This window comes from Hippopotamus amphibius, chromosome 8 (assembly GCF_030028045.1).
Source record: "Hippopotamus amphibius kiboko isolate mHipAmp2 chromosome 8, mHipAmp2.hap2, whole genome shotgun sequence".
NCBI lineage: Eukaryota > Metazoa > Chordata > Mammalia > Artiodactyla > Hippopotamidae > Hippopotamus > Hippopotamus amphibius.
In genome coordinates, this window is record NC_080193.1 from 135,361,196 (window position 1) to 135,383,971 (window position 22,776).

The 22,776-nt window shown below is 36.7% G+C and overlaps 2 protein-coding genes across 2 annotated transcripts in view; one reads left to right on the forward strand and one right to left on the reverse strand.

Moving 5' to 3' along the window:
• The window catches only part of BAZ2B (bromodomain adjacent to zinc finger domain 2B), a 365,031-nt gene extending 362,745 nt beyond the window's left edge, over nucleotides 1-2,286 (reverse strand). The window contains exons 1-2 of the mRNA XM_057745056.1: nucleotides 2,140-2,286; nucleotides 567-754 (exon numbers count right to left, since the gene is read on the reverse strand). The gene's annotated coding sequence lies outside the window, so the exon portion shown is untranslated. The remainder of the gene's footprint in view (nucleotides 1-566; nucleotides 755-2,139) is intronic.
• A 6-nt stretch (nucleotides 2,287-2,292) lies between these two features.
• Nucleotides 2,293-22,776, forward strand: part of MARCHF7 (membrane associated ring-CH-type finger 7) — a 46,999-nt gene continuing 26,515 nt past the window's right edge. The window contains exons 1-2 of the mRNA XM_057745094.1: nucleotides 2,293-2,485; nucleotides 16,214-16,378. Of these exons, the coding sequence (XP_057601077.1) occupies nucleotides 16,226-16,378 (153 nt within the window). The 5' untranslated portion in view covers nucleotides 2,293-2,485; nucleotides 16,214-16,225. The remainder of the gene's footprint in view (nucleotides 2,486-16,213; nucleotides 16,379-22,776) is intronic.

A 22,776-nucleotide genomic window follows, 5' to 3' on the forward strand; every position in this document is an offset into this window, starting at 1 on the left:
GGGTTGTTATGACCATAGCCAAATGACAGACAAATTTATAAAGCGAAAGGAGGTAAATTAATAACAGTAAAGAAGTCCTTAATTTAGAGAAGAAGTCAAGGTCAAAAATGGAAACTAATGGGTTGGCGTGGCAAGTGGTGAACAAAGATATTTAGATACGAAAAGGTATGTCAGAGTTGGTCATAAGGATAAAAAGTTCAGCAAAGCAAGGTCAAGTGGGGTTACTGTGCAAAAAAAGGCAACTGTGGGGTCTAAAATGGTCAGAACAGTTCTAATTTCAAACAACTTGTCGTCAAGTCATTGGTCCTGATTCTAAATTCAGAAAATATAGTCACTATTGTACCTATTTGTATCGACAATCTGTATCAAATTGCCTTTAATCTCAATAATTACTTGCTGATAATGATAATGATCTGAAAACTCAAATCAGAAAAAGTAAATTAAAAACCAATATCAACTAATAATTCTGAAAGAAAAAAATACTTATTAGTGGTCTTTATTTACTAGCATCAACAAGAAACTACTTTGGAAGGTCTGTTTAGCATAAGAAATTGTGCCACACTCACCTCTGCTGATACTATCAGTGTTGGGTGGGGATGAAGCGACAATTTGCCAAAATCTGAACCATCCTTGCCAGGTTTGGGGTTTTTGTAGATAAGTTACCTCCACCAGGTCTGACTGCCATAGCTCAGGAAAATGGTGCAGTCATTCCTCCCAGCGCAGAATGCCCTTCAGGAGAAGATGTTTAAGGGACCTATGCAATAAACCCCAGAAAGATAATATTAGTAGTGGTTTAGACATGGAATGTAATAACTAACAATTACGGAATGCTTCCTATGTTCCAGGAACTGATACATTATCTCATTTAATCCTTTCAACAACCCTGTGAGTTATAGGTAGTCTTATTAACTCCACTTTATAGGAAACCTAGGCTTGTGAGGTTAAAGAATTGCTCAAGACAACCAAAGGTAGTAAGAGGCAGGGCTGGCATTTGAACCCATGCAATCTGGTGCTTCAGCATAACCACAATGCTATAGGTACACTCAAACAGGTTAGAAAAAAAAATCAGTTTTCTATACAAGGCAAATTAATTTTCTCAAACTTAACCTCTGTTCACTTTACCCCACACCAGATGGTTAATCCTCAGCTCACATTTTAAAAAGTTAGACTGGCATTGATGTGCTAACTTTAATAATAATCTTTAATATTTTACAACTTACAATAGTGAAGCACGGACGGTCTGTTAGTCTTCAAGACAGAGTAAAATAGAGAAGATATTGATAGTGCACACCCTCCAGGTGAAATGACAAAGAAATACACATACACTTCATACTTCACTTATTGAAATTATTTGGATCCAATGAATTGCTTAAACAACCCCATAAAATAGGTCAGTTTACAAATCAAGTGTCAACAGTATGCCTCCAAGTTTCAATTACTTATCTTTACCGGTGAAGAATTCATGTGCTTGATACATTATTGAAAACACACACATCACCTAAATCCATAGAAATTGTGGCTTTTTCCTTCAACCTACTCCGTTTTATTCATTAGTATTCATTTACATCTTGGTTTACCAAATTTACAGTGTTTTGAAAGTTTCGTTTCATTCTCATCAGACCGTTTACCTCACAATTTTCCTCCCTGTTTCTAAACGGATGACAGCAAAATCTGTAGCTACACTACCAAAGATTAGCATCACGATTTTAAGACATGACTGCAAAAGTACACCACCACCACCACTGAACTACCACAAGGAACGACAAATCGGCTCCAACCCTACAAGGGGAGGGCTCGCTGCCATCCCATAGGATGGGCAGGGGATGGGAGGAGGGGAGGTCGGAAAGGCAGTGTTTGATTCGAGTCAATAAACATTCACTGCGCCACTCACTAGGCGCAAAAAAAAAAAAAAAAAAGGCTGTTGGTATTACTAGCAGTGGGCCTTGCAGGTTTGCCAGAGGGGGCAAGAGCCAGCGGCGCGGGCTTGGGCACTGGGGAGCGGCAGGGCTGGATCTGAGCCCTTCATCAGCCAGGCGAGGGCGGCCAACCAGGGCCGGGCCTCCAGCGCCCCGCTCCCGACGCCCGCACACTCGCCGGCCCAGCCGCCAGCCCTCCGGCCGCCCGGCCGCAGCCGCTTACCGGTAGCGCCTCGCTGCCTCCCAGGGGGCAACCCCTCAACGGTTTCCGCAGTCAGAGCACCACCCCGCGGTGGGGTACGTCGAGCCCTCCCGCAGCTCTCGGATCCGCGCAGCTCAACTGCTCTCGCGAGAAGTCGACGGAGTACGCGAAGTGGGGGGAGGAGAAGGGAGGGGCATTTAACGGTGGCGGTTGGTGCTGCGCCGGATCGGCGAGCCCAGCGGACGCCATTGTGCTTTGCCGCCGGTTCTTCTGCCTCAGTTAGAAGCCTAGACTTCCGAGGAGGAAGGCGGCGGTGTGATCGCTGGGAGCGGGACGCACCCTGTTCACTGCCAGCTCGGGAGCAGGGGTAAGAAGCTGCGGAGCTCGGGCTTCTCCCTCTCCGGGAAGGGATTCTAGTCAAGGCCGCGAGTGGGGGAGGGGAGGAACGAAACGTTGGCCTGGGGACGCCGAGGCCGCGTCCTTCCTCTCAGGATTGGGGCGGAGGAGCTTGACCCGGGCCCGCGGGTGCTAAGGGGAGCCAGGCGCAGGCCTCCTCTGCCGGTGGCCTTACGTCCCGTGGTGGAGTTTGTGACGGGTGGAGGGGGCAGGCTCTGCGTCTTCCTTGTGGACGTGCGGCGGGCGAGGGCGACGGGCTTGAGCCCTATTTTGGCCTTTGGCGGCCTTCTCTTCGATCGGGGTGAGGAGGGTCCTCCGGAGCCCTGCGGGCCGGGAGCGTCACGAGTGAGGTATTTAGTGAGCGAGGTGTTGGAGGCGGGGAGGCTTAGGGCTCGGCCAACCCGGCCTCGAATTGAAAGGACTTTGCCAGCCCCTTAGATGGGGTAAAGATTTTCTCATTGCTCGTCCCAGGTCTTGAGTATCGTGATACTTTGGAATTTCTTTTGTGTTGTGGTAAACTGTATGTTCTTCAAATTGAAGTGGCTTGTAATATGTATAAAAACGGACCTGTTGGCCTAAATAGCACAATATGGAAGGCACTAGTAGTTGAATACAGTACTCTTTCATTTTGATGAAGCTGCGTAGTGAAGATGAATGTGTACACCAAAAATACTACAGTTCTTTTCCCCTACGAACAGATGTAATTATATAGGGAACATCTTTGTCTTGGGAATAAATTGATCACGACTGCTGTCGTTTGGCGCTATTAAGAGCAAAAGTGCCAAGTGTAATTGAATTCAGTTAGATTTTTTTTTCTATTTTGCAGGATGTTTTAGGTATTTTTCTTTTTTCATTATTAAAATAATTTTAGTATCTCCCTTTTCTGGCTCTCATGTATTCGTTTCCGTCTAGAACTAAGATGAGGTTAAAGATGAATTTTTGATTTAAAAATCAAACGATATACTGTTGAAAAGGCAGACACATACTGTAACTAGATTTTTTCTTTTCCGTGAGATAAAATTGTGTTTCAGAAACGGGGTCAGTATTTCATTTACAGCTCTACAGCATTTTATTAAACAGCAGTGGCGTGAAAGGCATTAGAGGAAGAAGATCTGGGTTGAATCTTGATTTCGCCGTAGTTATTTATTTAACCTCTTCCTAGAGTTGAAATGAGGATTAAATTAGGTGAAGCAGTTTGTAGCAGTCAACACGCTGGGGAGCATAATACTTGCAGAATGAACTTTTGATGAATATAAACAACTGGAATTGATACTCGAGTCCGATTGTTTATATTCGTGCATTCTTCAAATTTTACTCTCCCAGTAATATGTCTCTCAGTACTGACCGCTTCTCATACGCACAATAATATATATTTATATAAGTTCTATACTACAGATGTTTTTAGGTAAGAACTTTTTACAACTCTTCTTTTGCCCTAAATTATACCACAGTTGTAATGTAAGCATGGTCGGTAAGCATAGTCCTGAGTTTTTTCCAAAAGTTGCATGCTGGGCCAGGTGTCTTGAATAAGAAAGGTTAAAAATTCCTACTTAAATACAGGCAATTTTTGTTTCTGCTACATTGGTGAGAGAGGTTAATTTCCCAGATAAAGCACAAAGATGCCCCTGTATAGACATGCACATATGTTCTATGTGAAGATGTCAGATAATCAGCTTGAACATAAAAAGACAACCATGGCCCCAGTTTTTAACCAGCTACATATTCATTTCACACAACTCTTCATGTGGTATATGTTCAAGAATTGCCCACTTAATTTTAGGGAAATAATTTTAATGGTGCAAAACTATCAAATAATATAAAACACTTTTTGATAGTTTATTTGTTGTATTTTAGCCTTTAGATTAGGGCTTCACATTGCAAGAAGGAGCTTTACACAGCTTCTACCTTCCACAACTCATAATTTAAATCATCAGACTAATGAATAAACAACAACTCCTATTATCTTAGTGTAAGTATGGATACATGGTAATTTCGTGGGAGCACAGAAAAGGGGTGTTTAATCTTGGGGGGAATTTTTATAGGAAGTGTTGCTCCAGCTGAGATGTGAAGGATGATTAGGAGTCTGATAAGGAAACTGAAAGTCATGGTATCGTGGTTTGTTTTAGGAATGGACAGTTTGTTCCCCATAGCTGAAACAATTGAATGGAAGGTTAGAGCATGACATGAAAGACCTTCTGTGCTGTTTTAGAAAGTTAGTGCTCTATGCTGTTGGGAATAAAGAGCTGTTGTGTCCCTAAACCAAATAAAAAATGATTTTAAATTATCTTTGCTGATCCATGCTGTTAGTACAGATAATTAAGTGCTAGTAATAAGGAACGGTGGCAAATGCATAAGTGAAATGCAAAGGCTTATATCAAACCTCATTTTTAGCCAAGAAATTAAACTTAACTAATGAACCTTTTAGCTGTTAAATAACCAAGTCAACAACTGATCACATTAGTGTAATTACAATTGAAAATGAGTAAAGATTTTGAGTTTTTACTAAGATCTATTTGAATTCACTAAAGCAGAATTACAGTGAAATAATTTATCTTCTCCCAATTATTATTTTACAGAATTCTATTTTTAATACACTTGCTAATCATAAGATGAACCCAAAAGGGGGGAGCAGGATAAAATTATAATTTGAGAGTTGGCTGGGTTTTACTTTTCATGATCTTAATTTTTAACTTTTCTCCTCTGGTCTGAACTCATGTGGCCAAAGCTAGTTTTTCTTGTTCTCAGATGTATTTCTCTGTGGCTCTACTGGTTAGACTAGATGAGTTGAACACCTTGTTTTAAAATTACCTACTGTCATACACCCACTTTTGTCAACAGCTTTAAGAAGGCAAATTTTGAACCTTAAAAGCTAGCTGTCATTGCTTCATTATGATCATTGCACTTCAGTCTGTTTCCCGCTTTCAGACTAACTCTATAGTGGTTTCCAGTTATTGAGTGAAGATTGAAACTTGACACAGATTAAATACACTTCAGAGGAGAACAGATTATTTCAAAGTATTCTAACGTAGACTTCACATCATATTTTCATATGGAGATGTTGAACTTTTTTCTAGTTATTATTTTTTAAGACTTGGGGGTATCTTTGTGTTTTAAATATTTGTCAGCTAAAAATGAAGAGGCATTTTTTTAAAGACCCCCAAAATTCTGTGCTTTCGTAGTGTTTTCTTCATGTGACTTTGACTCCCCTTAGTTTTCATGTCTCCATGTTCACTAGGATAGGTAAAACACTAGGATTTCCCATTAAGGAAAAAAAATTTGTCCCCAGAAGCAGATTTTTTAAACAAAAGGATATACCAAGTAGAGGTAAATAAAAGAATTGTAACTATGTTCATATTTCTGAAAGACTATTTGGCTATTGAAATACGTTGGTATTTTCTGTGGTGACTCTGGTCTTCATGCCATGAATTTATTGTATAGTAATGTTGTGCTTTTGGTAATTCAGTAACTGTAACTCCCCAGGATATTTAAGGCAAAGTCTAAGTTAGACCCTGAAATCGAATCAGATTTTTCATAAGACTGGATGCATAATGATAATTTCAAGAAAGTCAAAAGGATAAGTTAACGAAGCTTTACTTTATTGCTACATAGCACACCTCCTCAAAACCCTGTGGATTAAAACTGTTTACAGTGTTTTTACAGTTCTGTGCGCCTTTTGGGTAGTTCTTTTGGTTTTGTGTGGGTTCACTCGTGTATAAGCGGAAGGATTTCTCAGGCTGGCAGGTCCAAGATGGCGTCAACTCACATTTCTGGCCCTTGGTGTTAGTTAACATTTAGGCTTGCTCAGTGTGGTCTTCTATGACATGGGAGTCCCAAGACAGCATTCCAGTGGAGTGAAAGTGGAAGCTGTGAGACTTCTTACAGCCTTGGAAATCATATAATGTCACACTGCATTCTTAGAGTCTCACAAGGTAGCCCACATTCAAGGGGTGGGGAAATAGATACCACCTCCTCCTGGAGGAGTGGGTGTGCAAAGGGGTGTGGTTATTCAGCTGGGAGGGATTTGTAGCCACACTTTGTAATTTACTACAGGTTGCTTAGAATATTTTAAGAGCAGGCATTCTTAAAGATGTCATGATTGGAATTTGCTTTAAAATAGAGGATGGTGAAATAGTCAAATGTTGATAATTGTTGAAGACTCTTGTTTGGCATGTGGAGGCTCATTATCGTCTCTACTTCTGTGTATGTTTGAAATTTTTATATAGTAAAAAAAATTTTTAAGGCACACTCAGGTAATCTAAACTCCATTTTGAAAAGTGACTTTGACTTTATTTTCCATTTATTGTTTACCAGAATAGAATAGTACTCTTTTGCTTAATATTTGCTACTTCCTTTGTGGTGTATAGATACGAAGGGGTACAAACCAAGCAGTAGTGCAATTTAGAAAGGGAATTACTTTTGGAGTTCTTTATATAGATTTTATGGTAAGATTTAAAAAAAATATATGTTTTCATATACCGGTAACTTTCCCTTAATTATCGAAGTTAGGAGAAATATATTAAAGAAATTTTGGAAAACTAAATTAAGAAAACAGAACCCACCTGGATGTTCAGCAAAATGTTAATAATGGCTATTTCCCCCATTTTTGTATGCATATACTTATATAAGTAAGGTATATGTTTTCTTTACTCTGCAGCGATTATCCTCCTGTACATAAACCTAAATGACTTTAAAAAGTCTTTTTACTATGTGTTAAAAACAAATTTAAAATAATGAAAAAGTCCAATAATGCCTGCTAACCTGTTTATATGAAAATCTTTTAGCATCTGATGGTATTGCTTAATAATAGCTAGTATTTGCTGAGCTCTTGCAAAGCTCATGATATACCTGTAAAGTTGATAGCATTATTGTTCCTATTTTGCAGGTGAAGAAATTAAGCATTAGAGAGATTACGCCTAGAGTTACACCAACTAAGGGACAGACTTCAAAGCTTGCATTCTCTAATACTGTGTTTTTACAAATAGTTAGGAGTAGGTTCATATGCGAAAAAATTGGGCAGTGCTTAATCTTGCCTATCCTGTTTCCTATTTTGGAGAAAATTACATTTATTAATGAATACATTTAAGATGAAGGGAAAGTCTTAGGTGTAGGCTGTATTATTTGTTAATATGAATGGAGCTGGGGCCTTTTTGTTAGTCTGGTCATTTGGTTTATGACTACTATGTGACTCTTGACAGATCCTGAACCACACTGTTATTGTAAGAATGGGACACAGTGATCTATAGAGTGATGGGAGAGGATGCCTGTTATTTGAGAGATCCCTTTATAAGCAGAATCATCGAAAAACCTTTGAGCATTACTCTGCTATTTCTCTTATCTTAGGAGTTAACAGCTTTCCAAATTTGGTAGAACAAAAATTCAAGTCCTACCTGGTGGGCAGCTTGTGGTGGTGCTCAGAGAAAACTTTACTCTTGAGTAATATGTAGAACTCCTTTGTTCCAAGTGTTTATACTGCCTGAAGTTTTTCAGTTTACTTTTTCATAGTGCTCTAAATCCTACTAACTAGACATTCACTGGAGGTGGGGGCTACTAAGACTGATGAGATAGAAGGTATAATTCAAGCGGAAGGCAAGGAGGTAGCATATATGAATGGGAAAAAGTAAAATTAGTATAAGTGATTGAAAATCATGTAGCCCAGATTGCTCTGCTGGGTTTTCAACAGTATTTCCAGCATGCTTCTAGACCTCTTCTGAGCACCTCAGGCTACCTGTTTCTTTAAAACCAACTCATCTTGGTGTGCTTCTTTGTCCTCCACTCCCAACTCCATGCAAATAAGTAAAAAGAAAAATGTTTGTTCTTCATCAGTATGCTGAATAATTCCTCCCCCTCCCCTCCCCCAGTTATTAGGTAAATTCTTTTCTACTTGGGATGTATTGAATGTACCTTCTGTCCATATTTTGGCCCTCACTCATTTGTCTGGAGCCAATGTATCTCTTTCTAATAACCTGTCTTTATTGGGGGGGGGGGGGGTGTTTTTAGCTGACTGTTTCAAAATTTTTAGTAGCCAAGGAGCCTACTAAAGCCTATAGCAGTAGTGTGTTCCCCATGGTTCCACAAAGGTAATGAAATTAATTATTGACTTTCAGTATTATAAGAAATACAGGAAGTTATATAAATCTATTATTAAGGCTAGGCAAAACTAAAGTTTTGTTGGACTACTAGTTGTTTCATCTTTGAAAGCTCTAATTGCTTGTCAGGAACTTAATTTCTGGGGTCCTTAGGGAAAAAAATAATACACAACTTACTGGTGGTAAAAAGCTTCAGAATTGCCTTATTAAAGTACAAACTCCCGAGCAAAGGACCCAAGATTGCCTAATCTGGATATAATCTACTTTATGTATTTATTTCCTTGAGAGTCCTTTCTGTTCTCTCTCCTCTTCCAAGCTTTCACTTTGATCCCTAACACATTATTTTCTATTTTCCAGTTCTTTAACATGTTTTGACATTTTTATGCTTTCTTCCTCTTTTTCTATTTTCAATCTTCAAAGGTCAACAGAAATGTTACCTCATCTGAAGTCTGTCTCATCTTGTTGGAACTTTTGGTTCCCCATTCAATGCTCCCATAGCATTTTCAGAATTTTCTTAAGTGTAATGATTTTTAGCAGTCTGGTATAACTATCTAATCTAGTGATTAGTGTAATAACTAATTAATTGATATTTTGGGGGCTTCCTGACTGTGATGGAATCACTTCAGCCAATTTCTCTTCAGATTTTTTCTGTGCTCTAGTTCTTTCTTTCTGTTACTGTAATTAAATGTACAATAGACTTTCTCTTTCCTCAGTGTCTCTTAAACCCTCTCCTGTATTTACCATCATCTGTTTTCCATCCTTCATTCTGTTTAGTTTGCCTCTAGCCTGTTTCCCAGTTGGTTAGTTTTTCAGTTTTGCCTAGGCTGCTGGTAAATGCATCAGTTTCCCAGTTTGCAAACATTAGGGCCATCTCTTCATCTGGTTCTGTTGTTCTTATCTCTTGATGAGTTGATTTTTTTGCCTTGTGTTTTTGTGTCATATAATTTTTTATTGATTGTGAAACATTGGAAATAAAAGAATAGTAGAGACTGAGGTCAATAATTTTTAGGCCTAGATAAAATTTTTATGTCATTGAGACTGTTAGTGTGGTGGGTTGAGTTGGTTTAGTCTGTAGTTGAGCTGGGTTTTAACTTTATTATTGCTTTATTTACTTTAAAAGTATTCCACTAGTGGACTGCTGCTGCATGGTGCTTAGTGTGAGACTGGAGTGTTGGAGGATTTCTTTCAGTATTCTTTCACTAGCCTCAACTTCCTGCAGGCCCTGCACATCTGCACCACAGAGAGTTCTAAGGCTCTAAGGCTGTTGTAACTCCCTCATCAGTAAAGTGCTGTACCTTCTTATTTGGAGCAAAGTTCATGGTGAAAGGAGGTGTTACAGACCAACCGTGTTGGTTTACTTAGAGTAGGCCTCATATTCAAGTAAAGTCTTGCTGAAGAACATTGTAAAATTCAATTTAAATTTGTATTTTAGTGTAAGCTATGTGACAGGTTGCATTTAACATGTGAATATGAAATCTTGTTAGCTTGCAGATAGCATTCAGCACGGAATTTTGCGTGTCAGGTAATGATAGAATTCTTTGAGGCTTTTTACCTAGACTAAGAAAGTTTAAGGTAAGATTATTTCTATAGAATAGATTTGAGTTGTACTGTTTATAGGTAGGGGAAACTTTTTTTGTTCTAAAGCTCCTTTATAGGGACTTCCCTGGTGGTCCAGTGAGTAAGACTGCACTCCCAGTATAGGGGGCCTGGTTTCAATACCTGGTTGGGGAACTAGATCCCATGAATATGCCACAACTAAAGATCCCGCATACTGCAACTAAACATGCCTCAACGAAGATCTGCATGCTGCAACTAAGACCCAGCACAGCCTAAATACATGCATACATACATATTAAAAAAGAAAAAAACAAAACTCCTTTACAGTGTTTAACAGGCCACCAAAAACATGAACTTGCTTTAAAGAGCTCTTCAGGTGTTTCCTGAGAAGCCTGGCTGAATGAAATTACCTATTAAAAATGTAGTCAATTTTTTAAGTAGCTAGCAAGCCACAGGTTTTTGAGATGACAGACTACATAAGTTTTGGAGTTGATATGAGTATCTATTTTCCACTCCTGTTGCCCATGCCAGTTACTATGAAAATGCCCGGGAAGGTAAGGGAACACTTAACAGTGACATTAAAACTAGTTGGGTAAACTAGCAGTTAAAGATCAGCTTCAGAGAATCTTCACAAGTTGAAAAGTTCAATACAGTAAAAATCTCAAATATTGGTAATAAGATTTTTGTGGCTTTGTGGTTCATTACCTTCTTTCTGCATTTGAAATTGAAACAAGTTCTGAAGAATGAAAAATATGACCTTGGAGCTGTCAGTACCTCAGCTTACTCAGACATAGATGTGTTGATAAGGAACATGAGCACACAAGTCAAGTGGCTGCATGATGCCTAGGACTTGAGTGAGGCTCAAAGTGAGTAAAAATTAAGTGTGTTAATAGTGGAAGCTTCATAGCAATGAGTGCTACATGCAAGTTGAGTGGCAAGGCATGGCATACAAGCACATATCTCTTCTGCTCAAGCTCATGCTCTGCAATCCTATCTGACTTCACTTATAAAATACAAGTTCAAAGATTAAAGTATTAATAATTTCAAGATGTCAACAGTAGAGATTTTAATAAAGCATAGGGCCCCTTGTGTCTGCCTAGGCATCTATAAAGCCAACCCCTGGTGATTAGTATTTATCTCATCACCAGGAAGAAAGAGAGCTCAACTGTCCAACTCTAGAATCAAATTTAAAGAGATTTATATTTGAAGAAACTAGTTAGTGACAAAAGGAAAGTAAGAGGCCATTATATTGACCATTGAGGAAAGATTGTACATATGAACTTCTTATGCTTTACTCTTTAAGTCTTGGTTAAAAGCATTGAGCTTCAGATACTTTTTTCCTGCTAGTCTGTTACTCTGATTTACACCTTTTCCTTTAGAGCACTTATAACTGTTTAAGTTATATGGTGTAGTTTGTTCTCTACTAGACTACAGCTTCCTCAGTCATTATCTCAGTAGGTTCAGTGTTGTCCCCTCTCCCCGACCTTTCGTTTAGTATTAATTAATGTGTCTAGCACATACTAAGCATGTAAAAAGCTATTTCTTGAATGATTCAATGAACTTCAAAAGATGCCTTGTACGTGGTCTAGTAGAAGTTTTTCAAGGACTGAATATTTTGTTTTTTTACTACTTTTTAATGCTTTTGACCTACAACTTACACAACCGAATTACGTAAGTTTTCTGGTAACACCTACATTGTCAAAATTCAATCAATTTATGCAGAGGAATTGCCAAAAATAGTTTCATGCAGTATAAATTATAGCTCTCGGAGGACCCTGCCTCTTTGCCTTCTCCCAAGAGCTTTGTTTTGAGAGATTTCATACTAGGTTAGTTTCATTCTGCAAGTAAGTCTGCAAGTAAAACTTTGGTATAAATATAATCAAAATAATCTACAAGAGGTATGATTAAGAAGCATTATTGTTAAAGAACCATCTATAGGCCTGTACCTTTTTTAAAACATTTTATCTCCCTGTTTAAAATCCTCAACAAATATAGTCCCTTGTTTATTATTTTTATAGCCTTGATAAAATAGCGAATCTGCTGCTTATTAAGTCTTTTGTGGGCTTTTGCATGTCAGTATTTAACTCAGTATTCTTTCTACTAATGTATGTCATCTTTAAATGTCCAATTCGTAATTCACCTTTTTAATAAAAATTTTTGTATGGATGTATATAGAGAGTTTATAAAAAGCTGAATGTCGGAAAGATTAATGTTAGGTGACTGTATGCTTTTATCATCCAAACCAGGACACTTTTAAGAGACCACGCAAGTGCTGTTAATTGTCCCAGGATGATGAGCACAAATTAGGACTTTTCTGACCATAAACTGGGACTGGTCTAGGCAAACCAGGAAATATGGTCATCCTGTTTAAAAGGAAAATGGCAGTCCTTTGCCTCACCCTTTACCTCATTCCCAGTCCCACTTTCCATAGGCAGCGTTCCTCACCTCTTAGCTGTTTAGGGTTTACCGTCATATTTCTAAGCGATGTGTTCATGATTTCTCAGTATTATGTGCTTTTTTTATTCACCACTGTCCTTACTTCCCCTACCCATCTTAGTCACACAGCGTGTTTGTAGTGAGGTTATTGATTCAGTGGTCTGTATTTACGCTCTTGTAACTATATAAATATTAAAGAGTTCACCCCAAACGCTGCAGTATCTCCTTTCTTGAACAATAGCTCTATTTTCCCAAGTTACAAAATTAATGTATTAAATTGCCATTTGTTCTAAGTACTCAGCCTTTTTTTCCCAGTTGTATCATCATCTCTTCTGTGAGCCAAAATAGTTTCCATATGATGCTGTTTTTTCCTGAGAACTTTGCTTCCATTATCTGTGATCCTGTTCCAGTCTTAATCAGTTGCTCCCTGTGCTTTCTACATAATTTTGTAACTGTTTCCTAGGTTCTCTGTCTGGTTCTTTAATTCTTTACACTCCTATTTTCCTAGGACCTGCTCTTTGGTTAACTAACTTCTTGTAGTTTTGTTTGTTTTTTGATTGTTTCTTTAAAATCTTTCATGTCTGAATATTCTTTTCTCCACCTCACATTTAGTTGCTAGATTGGAGTTCAACGCTAATTTTTTTTCTCAGTACTACAGGCATTGCTTTACTGTCTTAAGAATTTTTAAAGTTGTAATTAAGAAGCCATTATGATTACTTTTCTTTTGTATATGACCCCGTTTTCCATTATTGTAAATTATAGGATCTTTTTTTTCTGGTGTTCTGAAATTTCAAGATGATAGATGAGGATTAGTGTTGGTCTTTTCTTTCTTTGATCCTGCGGAGTATTCTTGACCCTTTTCAATTTGGAGATTTGTGTCCCTCAGTTCTAGAAAATTTCTTTCATTTCTTTGGTAATTTTGTCTTCATTTTCTTTTTTCTCTCTTTCTGTAACCATACTTGCAGTAAAATGATCAATAACTCCTCTGAACAGTTCTCCTGTTTTTTGAGTTACATTTTCTTCTTCTGGGAGGTGTCATCAGTTTACTCTCAGTCCTTCTGTTGGATTTGTTTCAGTATATCACATTTCTTTTTTAAGTGTTTAACATTTTGAATTTCCACAAGATGTTCATTGTACTGATTGCTTTCTCAAGCACCCTATTCTTATTTTATGAATGAATGTCTTTTGCTCCCTTTGAGAATAGTAATTAATTAGCTCTTTTCCCCAGATTTTCTCTAAGTTCCATTTTTTTGTTGTCTACTTTGGTCTTTCTTTTATATTGGAGGTTCTCCTTGGATACCTAGTGATCCTTGGTGTTTGTCTATTAGAGGGAAGCACTAAAAAAGCTGATTAGAAACTCTTGGTGACTCATGGACTTTGCTTTGGGTAGGATGGTTAGGTGGCAAGCTAGCTTTGTAATTGGAAGGATTCCAAATGTCAGTACCTGGAAATCTCTGGTATTTTATTTGGTTTTCTGACAGCATTGTAGAAATAGCACCAGGAAAGAGTTTTTGGGTCTCAACATTGAATATATATAGATTTTTATTCCTTATACTTAACCTTTGCAGAGATGATTGTGTATTGGGGCGGGGTACATGGGAGATCCTTATTCTCTAGAGAATGAATATCCTATTTTCCGAAGAATGGAGCTCGGGGAAGAATTGGCGATTTTACCACTCCGAGTACAGATTTTAATTCAACAACCCCACGCGTCATCCTTTTTTATGGTACCTTGTATCTCCAGGTCTTGATTCTTTCTAGGATGTTAAGGCCAACTGCTTTGCTTCCAGTTCCTACCTCTTTCTAAAAAGTACCTAGGATGCATTTTTTTTTCCTCTCTGCTAAATTACTCTACCTCTCCTTTGACTTTTTTGGATTTTCCAAATACACATTGAAATATCTTGCCTTTTATGGTCCCTTTTCCTGTTCTTTTCATAGTTAAAGCTTTTGGATTCATAGACTGTCATTTTATAGTGGTTTTGGAAAGAGGGACCAAAACAGATACATAAGGACAACCTTGTCATGTTTAACTGGACCTTATTCGAAACTGACCTTTTCTGATAAGTTATCTTTGATTTAATCATGTCCCAGCGTATAGCTTTTAGTCTGGTTTCTCATTAGCTAGATATTCTTTGTTAAATAATTTAAATTGATACTGGGCTTGTTATATCTTTTTCATGTTTGTTATATCTCCTACTGCAGTATAGACCATGTGTTTTGTTGATGTTTTTGCTCTCTTCGTCTTCTTTTTCTGTCATTGCTTGATACCATGTTTTTGAGGCAGATATTGAAAAAGGAAACTCTTTTGTAGTAACCTTTAAGGTAGAACAATGTGATTGATCGAAAACTTAGTTAAGTTAATGAATTGAAAGTAAATTAGATATTTTTAACTTAAATATTAAATTTGAATGTTTTAATACAGCAAATATGCCTATCTAGGCTGCATATCAGGCAAGTGAAGTGCATCTCTTTGTACTTGCCTTAATTTCAATCCACTACCAGAAAAATAAGGGAATAATTTTTGACCTTGAAAGTGGGTAATTGGGAGAAGTTGAAGAGATTATTGTGATTTCTCTTCTTTTTATTGTTACTTTCTTTTGCTCTTCTCTTTCTACTCTGAAGACTGGTGGCATCTCAGTTCAGAAGCCACACTGTAAATTCTTTCCCCAGAAAACTTGAAAAGTTTTTTTTTTAATTTATAAAATTAATGCTTTTATAGCAGCACTACTTATAATAGCCTAAAACTGGAAGCAATCCAGTGTCCATCCACAGTAGAACAGACAAATAAGTTGTGTTGATACAGTAGAATGTTATGTAAACCAATTAGAATAAATTTACTATAACTGCATGCAACAGCATGAATTAATCTCACAAATATAATGTTGAGCAAATGAAGCCAGATATTAAAAGAGTACATGTTGTATGAATCCATTTGTATGGAGAGTGTTAAAAAATAAGGCTTAGCTAATGGTGACTTTTGGCATGTGTTGAGGAATGTTTAGTGAAGAAAATGTAGAAATTATTCTTACTTTTGATAAGGGGAGAGGGGAAAACAAATTACAGCATGTGGTATAATGTCTTAATAAAAGTTTGTACAAAGTGGAAGCACAGTTGATCTTGTTTTAAGACTATGTCCAGGAATTGCATGGGGAATGCATAGACTTTGCATGAACATACAAAGTCGTGTGAGAGCATATTGTGTTAAGGAATGTACAGATATTACAATATAACTAATGCTTATGATACGAGTATTGAACACTAATAATAGGAATAGCAAGAGTCAAGGATTTTATATAGAGATATAAAATTTGTGTAGGATTTTATATAGAGATAAAATTACGTAAGGAAAAGAGCTCAGGCTTTGAAAACAACAAACCTCAGTTTCTCATCACCATTTTTATCATGTTTGCTCCACTTTATGGACAGTAGGGAACTTTTGATGGACTTCAGACCTATGCCTTGTGGAAGGAGAGTGAGGATAGTCTCACAGTTTACCATACCAGATTTAGTTAATTTGCGTGGTCAGTTCCTGATTTGAGCTGATCATTAAGGAAGAGGATTCAGAATCAAAGGTTTGCATGTTTTTGCAAAGACAATTAATCAAAATTTGCATTTCACAGGAAACCTTAAGAATGGAGTCTAAACCTTCCAGGATTCCAAGAAGAATTTCTGTTCAACCCTCTAGCTCTTTAAGTGCTAGGATGATGTCTGGAAGCAGAGGAAGTAGTTTAAATGATACATATCACTCAAGGGACTCTTCGTTTAGACTGGATTCTGAATATCAGGTAACATCTTAATTTGGAATATGTGTACATAGTTTCATTTTCAAAATCCTTGGGGCCATGTGATTTTCTGGATTTGAGAAAAGTAGTACAGTGTGTTTATAACACCCTCAGCTGGATCTGAGGCATTCTGTAATCAAAATATGCAGCAAACTGATTGTTCCACACTAAGTAGCAAAAACTTAATGTTTTTCAAACTTTTTACTTAAGAATTTTGAATAAGGGATTGTGCTCATATATAAAATGTTCATACTTCCAAAGACTTGGAAACCTTTTAACCTAAAAACATGTGTCAGTTTAAGTTAACAGGCTGTCCTTTGGTGAAGATACATCACTAAGAGTCTTTTACATCAATTATGGGGTTTTATTTTTACAATTAGTAACGAGTTTGCATTGATTCATAATCTACGTAGAGCAACATAAATTCCTCTTATGTACCTAATTTTCCTTAGGACCAATAGCACTTTGGTTTTCGAAATAGCTTATTAGTGTAATAATGGTTGTATAAAATAGTATGACTCTCAGAGGCATGGTTTGTCAGTTTAATGCAGTTTATCTTGCTCACCTTTCAAATTTCAGTCTATTGCATTATTGGCTGAACACCTAATTAAATCACATGTGATTTGCAAAAGTCTGATGTTTCAGTAATTGACTTTAAGAATCCTTTAGTAAAAATGTCTGTCTTAAATATTTATATATTTATATATCATGCAATGTACAAAGTCATTTAAAAGTATTTGTGTAGTAATAACCACTTTATAAAATACTCAAAGACAAATGAAATAAAATAATATCTCTAGTTGCCCATATCTACTGCCAGCTTGCTGATGTTATACGTACTGTTTACTTGGACTTATTTTAAATAAGTATTTAAAATACATTTTGATAATGTATTTTTTTAAACTCTGTTGCTAGGAAAGAGTATGCTTGCCAGAGGAACAGAATCACATTTTCAATTTTACAGAAATGTTGTGGTGGTTTTTTCCTATATTGTCTTGATAAAATTTTGTCTACTGATCTTTGTCTGCTTTTTCAGGTAGCTAATTAGTGAGGAACACAGACTCTGAAACCAGACTGGAAATCTTGAATATATTTAGAAAATGTACTGACATTCACTTTAGAATACTTATTTTCAGACTTTTTCTTCAAGCTTATTCTTAATGTCATAGATGAGCAGTCCCCAGCCTTTTTGGCACCAGGGACCAGTTTTGTGGAAGACAGGTTTTCCATGGCCTGGGGGCAGGGTGGGGGTCGAGATGATTCAAGCACATTGCATTTATTGTGTACTATATTTCTATTATTACATTGTAATATACAGTGAAATAATTACACAACTCACCATAATGCTGGCAGGAGGCAGAGCTTAGGTGGTAATGTGAGCAGTGGGGAGCAGCTGTAAAATACAGCTGAAGCTTCACTTGCTTGCCCACCTCTCACCTCCTGCTATGTGGCCCGGTTCCTAACAGGACACAGACCGTGGCCCAGGGGTTGGGGACCCTGTCATAGATTATTCTGAAAGTCTATAATTTTTCATTGTGGAAGTTAAACAAATGCAAACAGTAAAAAAATTTTAAGTGTTTTATTGATTCTTAATAAGATTAATCAGTTTTGTAAATCTGGCATTTTTCTTAATGTTTTTCAGTCATTTTAAGTGGCTTGCAGTTTTTTTTTAATGAGTTTTAAGAACATTTCCAATCTTAAGTCAGCTACTCCTAGGCTACTTTGTTCTTTAGTTTTGATTTAGAAATTGAAATTCCTGTGTTCTTGAGCAAAGTACTTTTCTGTTTCCGTTTCTGTGAAATGGTGATAATGGTAATTTTCTCATATAATTACTGTTAAAATTAATTGGAAGAAATAATGCTTGTGAAGCACTTAGAACAACAGTGCCTGGCACCTGGTAAGAGTTCATATGTTAATGGTTATAATTATGATTGTTATTGCTATTGTTATCATTTCTTGGCTTTGCATTGGTTAAAATAGATAATTAATATCTTTAGGGGATAGTATAATATGTTATCAGAATATTTAAATTATATATCACACATTTAGTTTCATTTAATATTCTTAAGATTATTCAGCAAGATGTGTATTTAATGAAAGAGACCTTTGAATATCAAAGGGAACATTTTCAGTTAATTGCTGTTATTTTCTGACTCAAAACTGTCTGCGACACAACACTCTCCTTCTTTACTGCACTTAATGAACCTGAAGCTTCAGAAATGAGGGTCAATCTCATTTATATTATGGATCAAATGATATGAAATCACCTTATTTGTACAGTGCTTGACATTTCACAAAACATTTTTCATTTTTTATCTTACTAAAATAGGACAGATGCTTGGGTCATTTTCATAAATAAAGATCTGAAATCTGATAAGACAAGTGGTTTCTCCCTGTCTTAGAATTAGTATACAGTGTGCCTGAGCTGAAGAATCTTAAGACTTCTGGATAGCATTGTGTCTTTGGGAAATGCAGGTTCTAAGTTCCGAGCAATTGATTTTCAAAATATCTTTTGGTTCTTGGCCATTGGTAAGCTGGGCTTGCCTGTTTTTAATTTTGCTGATATTCCTGTTGCTCCATCTTTAAATTTTTGTTACAATTTGAATGGTGGAAAACTATCATCATCTTATCTCTTTGATAACAGTAAGTAGAATTTTAGATATTTGGGGAAAGAAAATTTAAATTCATATTGTTAAAAGTGAAAGTTTGGGAGTATTCTGTGAGTATGTAGTTGTTTTTGTTACTTTTATATGTTTTTCTGAAACTTAGTTTAAGCAACCCCTAATCCCACTTTTTGCTTTGTGGAGAGATTGATTTATTTTTAATATGAAATAATAAAATAGGCTTTTTATGGAGGTTCTATATGCTTTTTACAGTTTTTTTTTAAAATATATGATTTTTTAAAAATTTATTTATTTTATTGGCTGTGTTGTGTTTTTGTTGCTGTACACGGGCTTTCTCTAGTTGTGATCAGTGGGGGCTACTCCTCATTGTGGTGTGCAGGCTTCTCATTGCGGTGGCCTCTCTTGTTGCCGAGCACGGGCTTTAGGTGCGGGGGTTCAGTAGTTGTGGCACATGGGCTCAGTAGTTGTGGCTCGCGGGCTCTAGAGCGCAGGCTCAATAGTTGTGGCACACGAGCATAGTTGCTCCGCGGCATGTGGTATCTTCGTGGGGCAGGGCTCGAACCCGTGTCCACTGCATTGGCAGGTGGATTCTTACTGTGCCACCTAGGAAGTCCCTTTTTACAGTTTTTTTACATCTTTTTCTAGTTTACATATTAACTGTTACAGAGCTCAGTATGATTGCATATTTTGCATAGTATGTATTTTCAAGAATTAAAATAATCAATGGTCATTAACCTTCTTTTTGCTTGTTTTGGTTTATTTGTCTGCTGCAGAGGTGGTTTCCAAGGAAATACATACATACACGCAATTAGACAAGAAAATGAAAACAATTTTAAATGCAATCAGGAAAATACAGATAAAATACTGAGAGTGGGTCAAGGTTGGCTGTAACATTGATATGCATTTGTAAGCCCTTGCAGTATTCTAAAGTTAAACTTGGGCCCTGGTTTGGAAGATTACAGGGAAAGACAACCAAGTCTGTAAGATGTTCATAAGGAAAAGGAAGCAATACTTGGCAGTTTAGTCTGAAATGGGGGACAGTGAATGATAAAGAAGACAGTGTCTTCAGTGCAGTATTCACACAAAAGTATATACCTAGTTTAGTGAAACTATTTCTTAGTAAATGGTATATGCAAAGGACGTGATGCCAAAATGCAGCTCAGTGAAAACAGTTCGGTAAAGGGACAAGGGAGTGATCTAAATATTAAAATTCTTGTAGTCTGTCTTGATCCAGGTATTAATCCTAGGATATTTTGAGGGATAAATGGACTCCTAGTCATTCCATTTTGTGTAAATATAAGGTTTCTTACCTGGATTTCTCATAAAGTTGGGCGTGATGAATCCATACATTCTTAAGATCAGCTGATGTGCTTTTTTGTAATAATTGAGAAGACTGTTTATTCTGAATAGAAACTAAAATGTAAGACTTTGCATTAGCATGGAGATGGATACTCTCCAGCATGTGAATATTTAAAATAAAGAAGAGGTCAGAGTTTTAAGTTGTTGCTTATGGTCTGGAAAATTTTCGAAGCGGGAACTATCAGTCATGACAGTGAAGGCATTAATTCATGGAAATGAGGAGCCAAGGAAGAGCATTTTATTCTGGACTTGCTTCCATTACTGTGCGTTATATGATTTCCCATGATTAAGCATTGTCAGGTGGATAACATAGGTTGCGTTTGCAGCAATCATTAAGATTATTTTTTTTAATTATGGCTTCATTGAGATATAAATCAGATACCATACAACTTGCCCATTTAAAGTGATTTTTAGTATATTCACAGAATTGTACAAACTATTACCGTAGTCAACTTTAGAACCTGTCATTACCTCAAGAGAATATCCCAGATCTTTTAACCATCACTAAACTGTCTCCCTCCTCTCCCTCAACCACTAATCTACTTTTTGTCTCTGTAGAGTTCCCTATTTGGGACTTTCATATACATGAGTAGAAACATTCTGTGGGGTCTTTTATGGCTAGCTTCTCTCACGTTGCATGTTTTTTTAAAGTTCATCTACATGATGGTAGCATATATCAGCATTTCATTTATTTTTATGGATGAATAATATTCCATTTTGTGGATATACTATATTTTGTTAATTCATTCAACCACTAATGGACATTTAGGATGTTTTCACCTTCTGGCTATTATGAATAATGCTACTATAAGCATTCATATGCAGGTCTCTGTGTGGACTAATGCTTTCAGTTATCTTGAGTATATACCCAACAGAATTGCTGAATCATAGGATAACTCTGTTCAGTTACTTGAGGAACTGCCACACTGTTTTCCGAACTGGCTGGGCTGTTTTATATACCCGCAGCAGTTATTTATGAAGGTTCTAATCTCTCTTCATCCTTGCTGTACTTATCTTACATTTTGATTCTGTCCATCCTGTGGTGGGCGTGAAGTATAGTATCTTGTAGTTTTGATTTGGATTTCCTTGGTGACGCGTGATGCTGAGCATTTTTTCATGTGCTGTTTGGTTGTCTTTATATTTTTAGAGAAATGTCTATTCAGATCTTTTGCTCATTTTAAAATCAGGTTATTTTTCATTTTATTATTGAATTGTAAGTTTTTAGATTCAAATTCCACTTTTTCATTGCTGATATTATAGGAAAACAATTGACTTTTGTATATTAACCTTGCATCCTGCAACCTTACTATAATTATCAGTTAGTTCCAGGTGTTTTTGGTCAGTTCTTTCAGATTTTCTGCATAGATAGTCATGTCATCTGCAGGTAATGTCTTTCTTCCCAATCTGTATATCTTTTACTTTATTTTCTTGCCTTACTGCATTAGAACTTCCATTACAATGCTGAAAAAGAGTGGTGAAATGAAAATAACCAAGATCAGAACATAAATAAATGAAGTAGAGTCTAAAAGTACAAAAGATAAGCGCAACTAAGCTGGCTTTTTGAAAAGATAAACAAAATAGACATGTCTTTAGCTAGACTAGCCAAGGGAAAAAAAAACTCAAAATAAAAAATGAAAGAGGAGATGTTACAAATGATACCATAAAAAAATAAAAAGGATCATAAGGGACTATTATGAACAATAACACACCAAAAGATTGGACAACTTACAAGAAATGGATAAATTCCTAGAAACACAAAGTCCACCAAGACTGAATCATGAAGAAATAGAAAATCTGAACAGTCCAGTAACGACTAAGAAGATTTAATCAGTAATCAGAAGCCTCCCAATAAAAAAAGTCTGGGATCAGATCACTTGTTACTTCTACCAAACATTTAAAGAAGAATCAATACCACTCTTTCTCAAACTCTTCCAGAAAATAGAAGAGGGGTAACACTCATATATGAGGCCAGCATTACCCTGATATCAAAACTAGACAAGGACACTACAAGAAATGAAAATTAAAGGCTAGTGTCCATGATGAACATAAATGCAAAACTCCTCTACAAAATATTAGCAAACTGAATTCAGTAGTAATTTAAAGGGATCATGTGCCATGGTCAAAGGAGATTTCATCCCTGGCTTGCAAGAAGGATGGTCCAGCATCTGCATATTAATCTATGTGATACACCACATTAACAAAATGAATGTTAAAAATCATATGATCATCTCAATAGATGCAGAAAAAGCACTGGACAAAATTCAACATCAATTTATGATAAAAGCTCTCAACAAAATGGATATTGAGGGAACATACCTCATTGTAATAAAGGCCATATATGACAAGCCCAAAGCTAACAACATACTAAATGGTGAAATGTGGAAAAGTTGCTCTAAGATTAGGAGCAAAATGAGACAA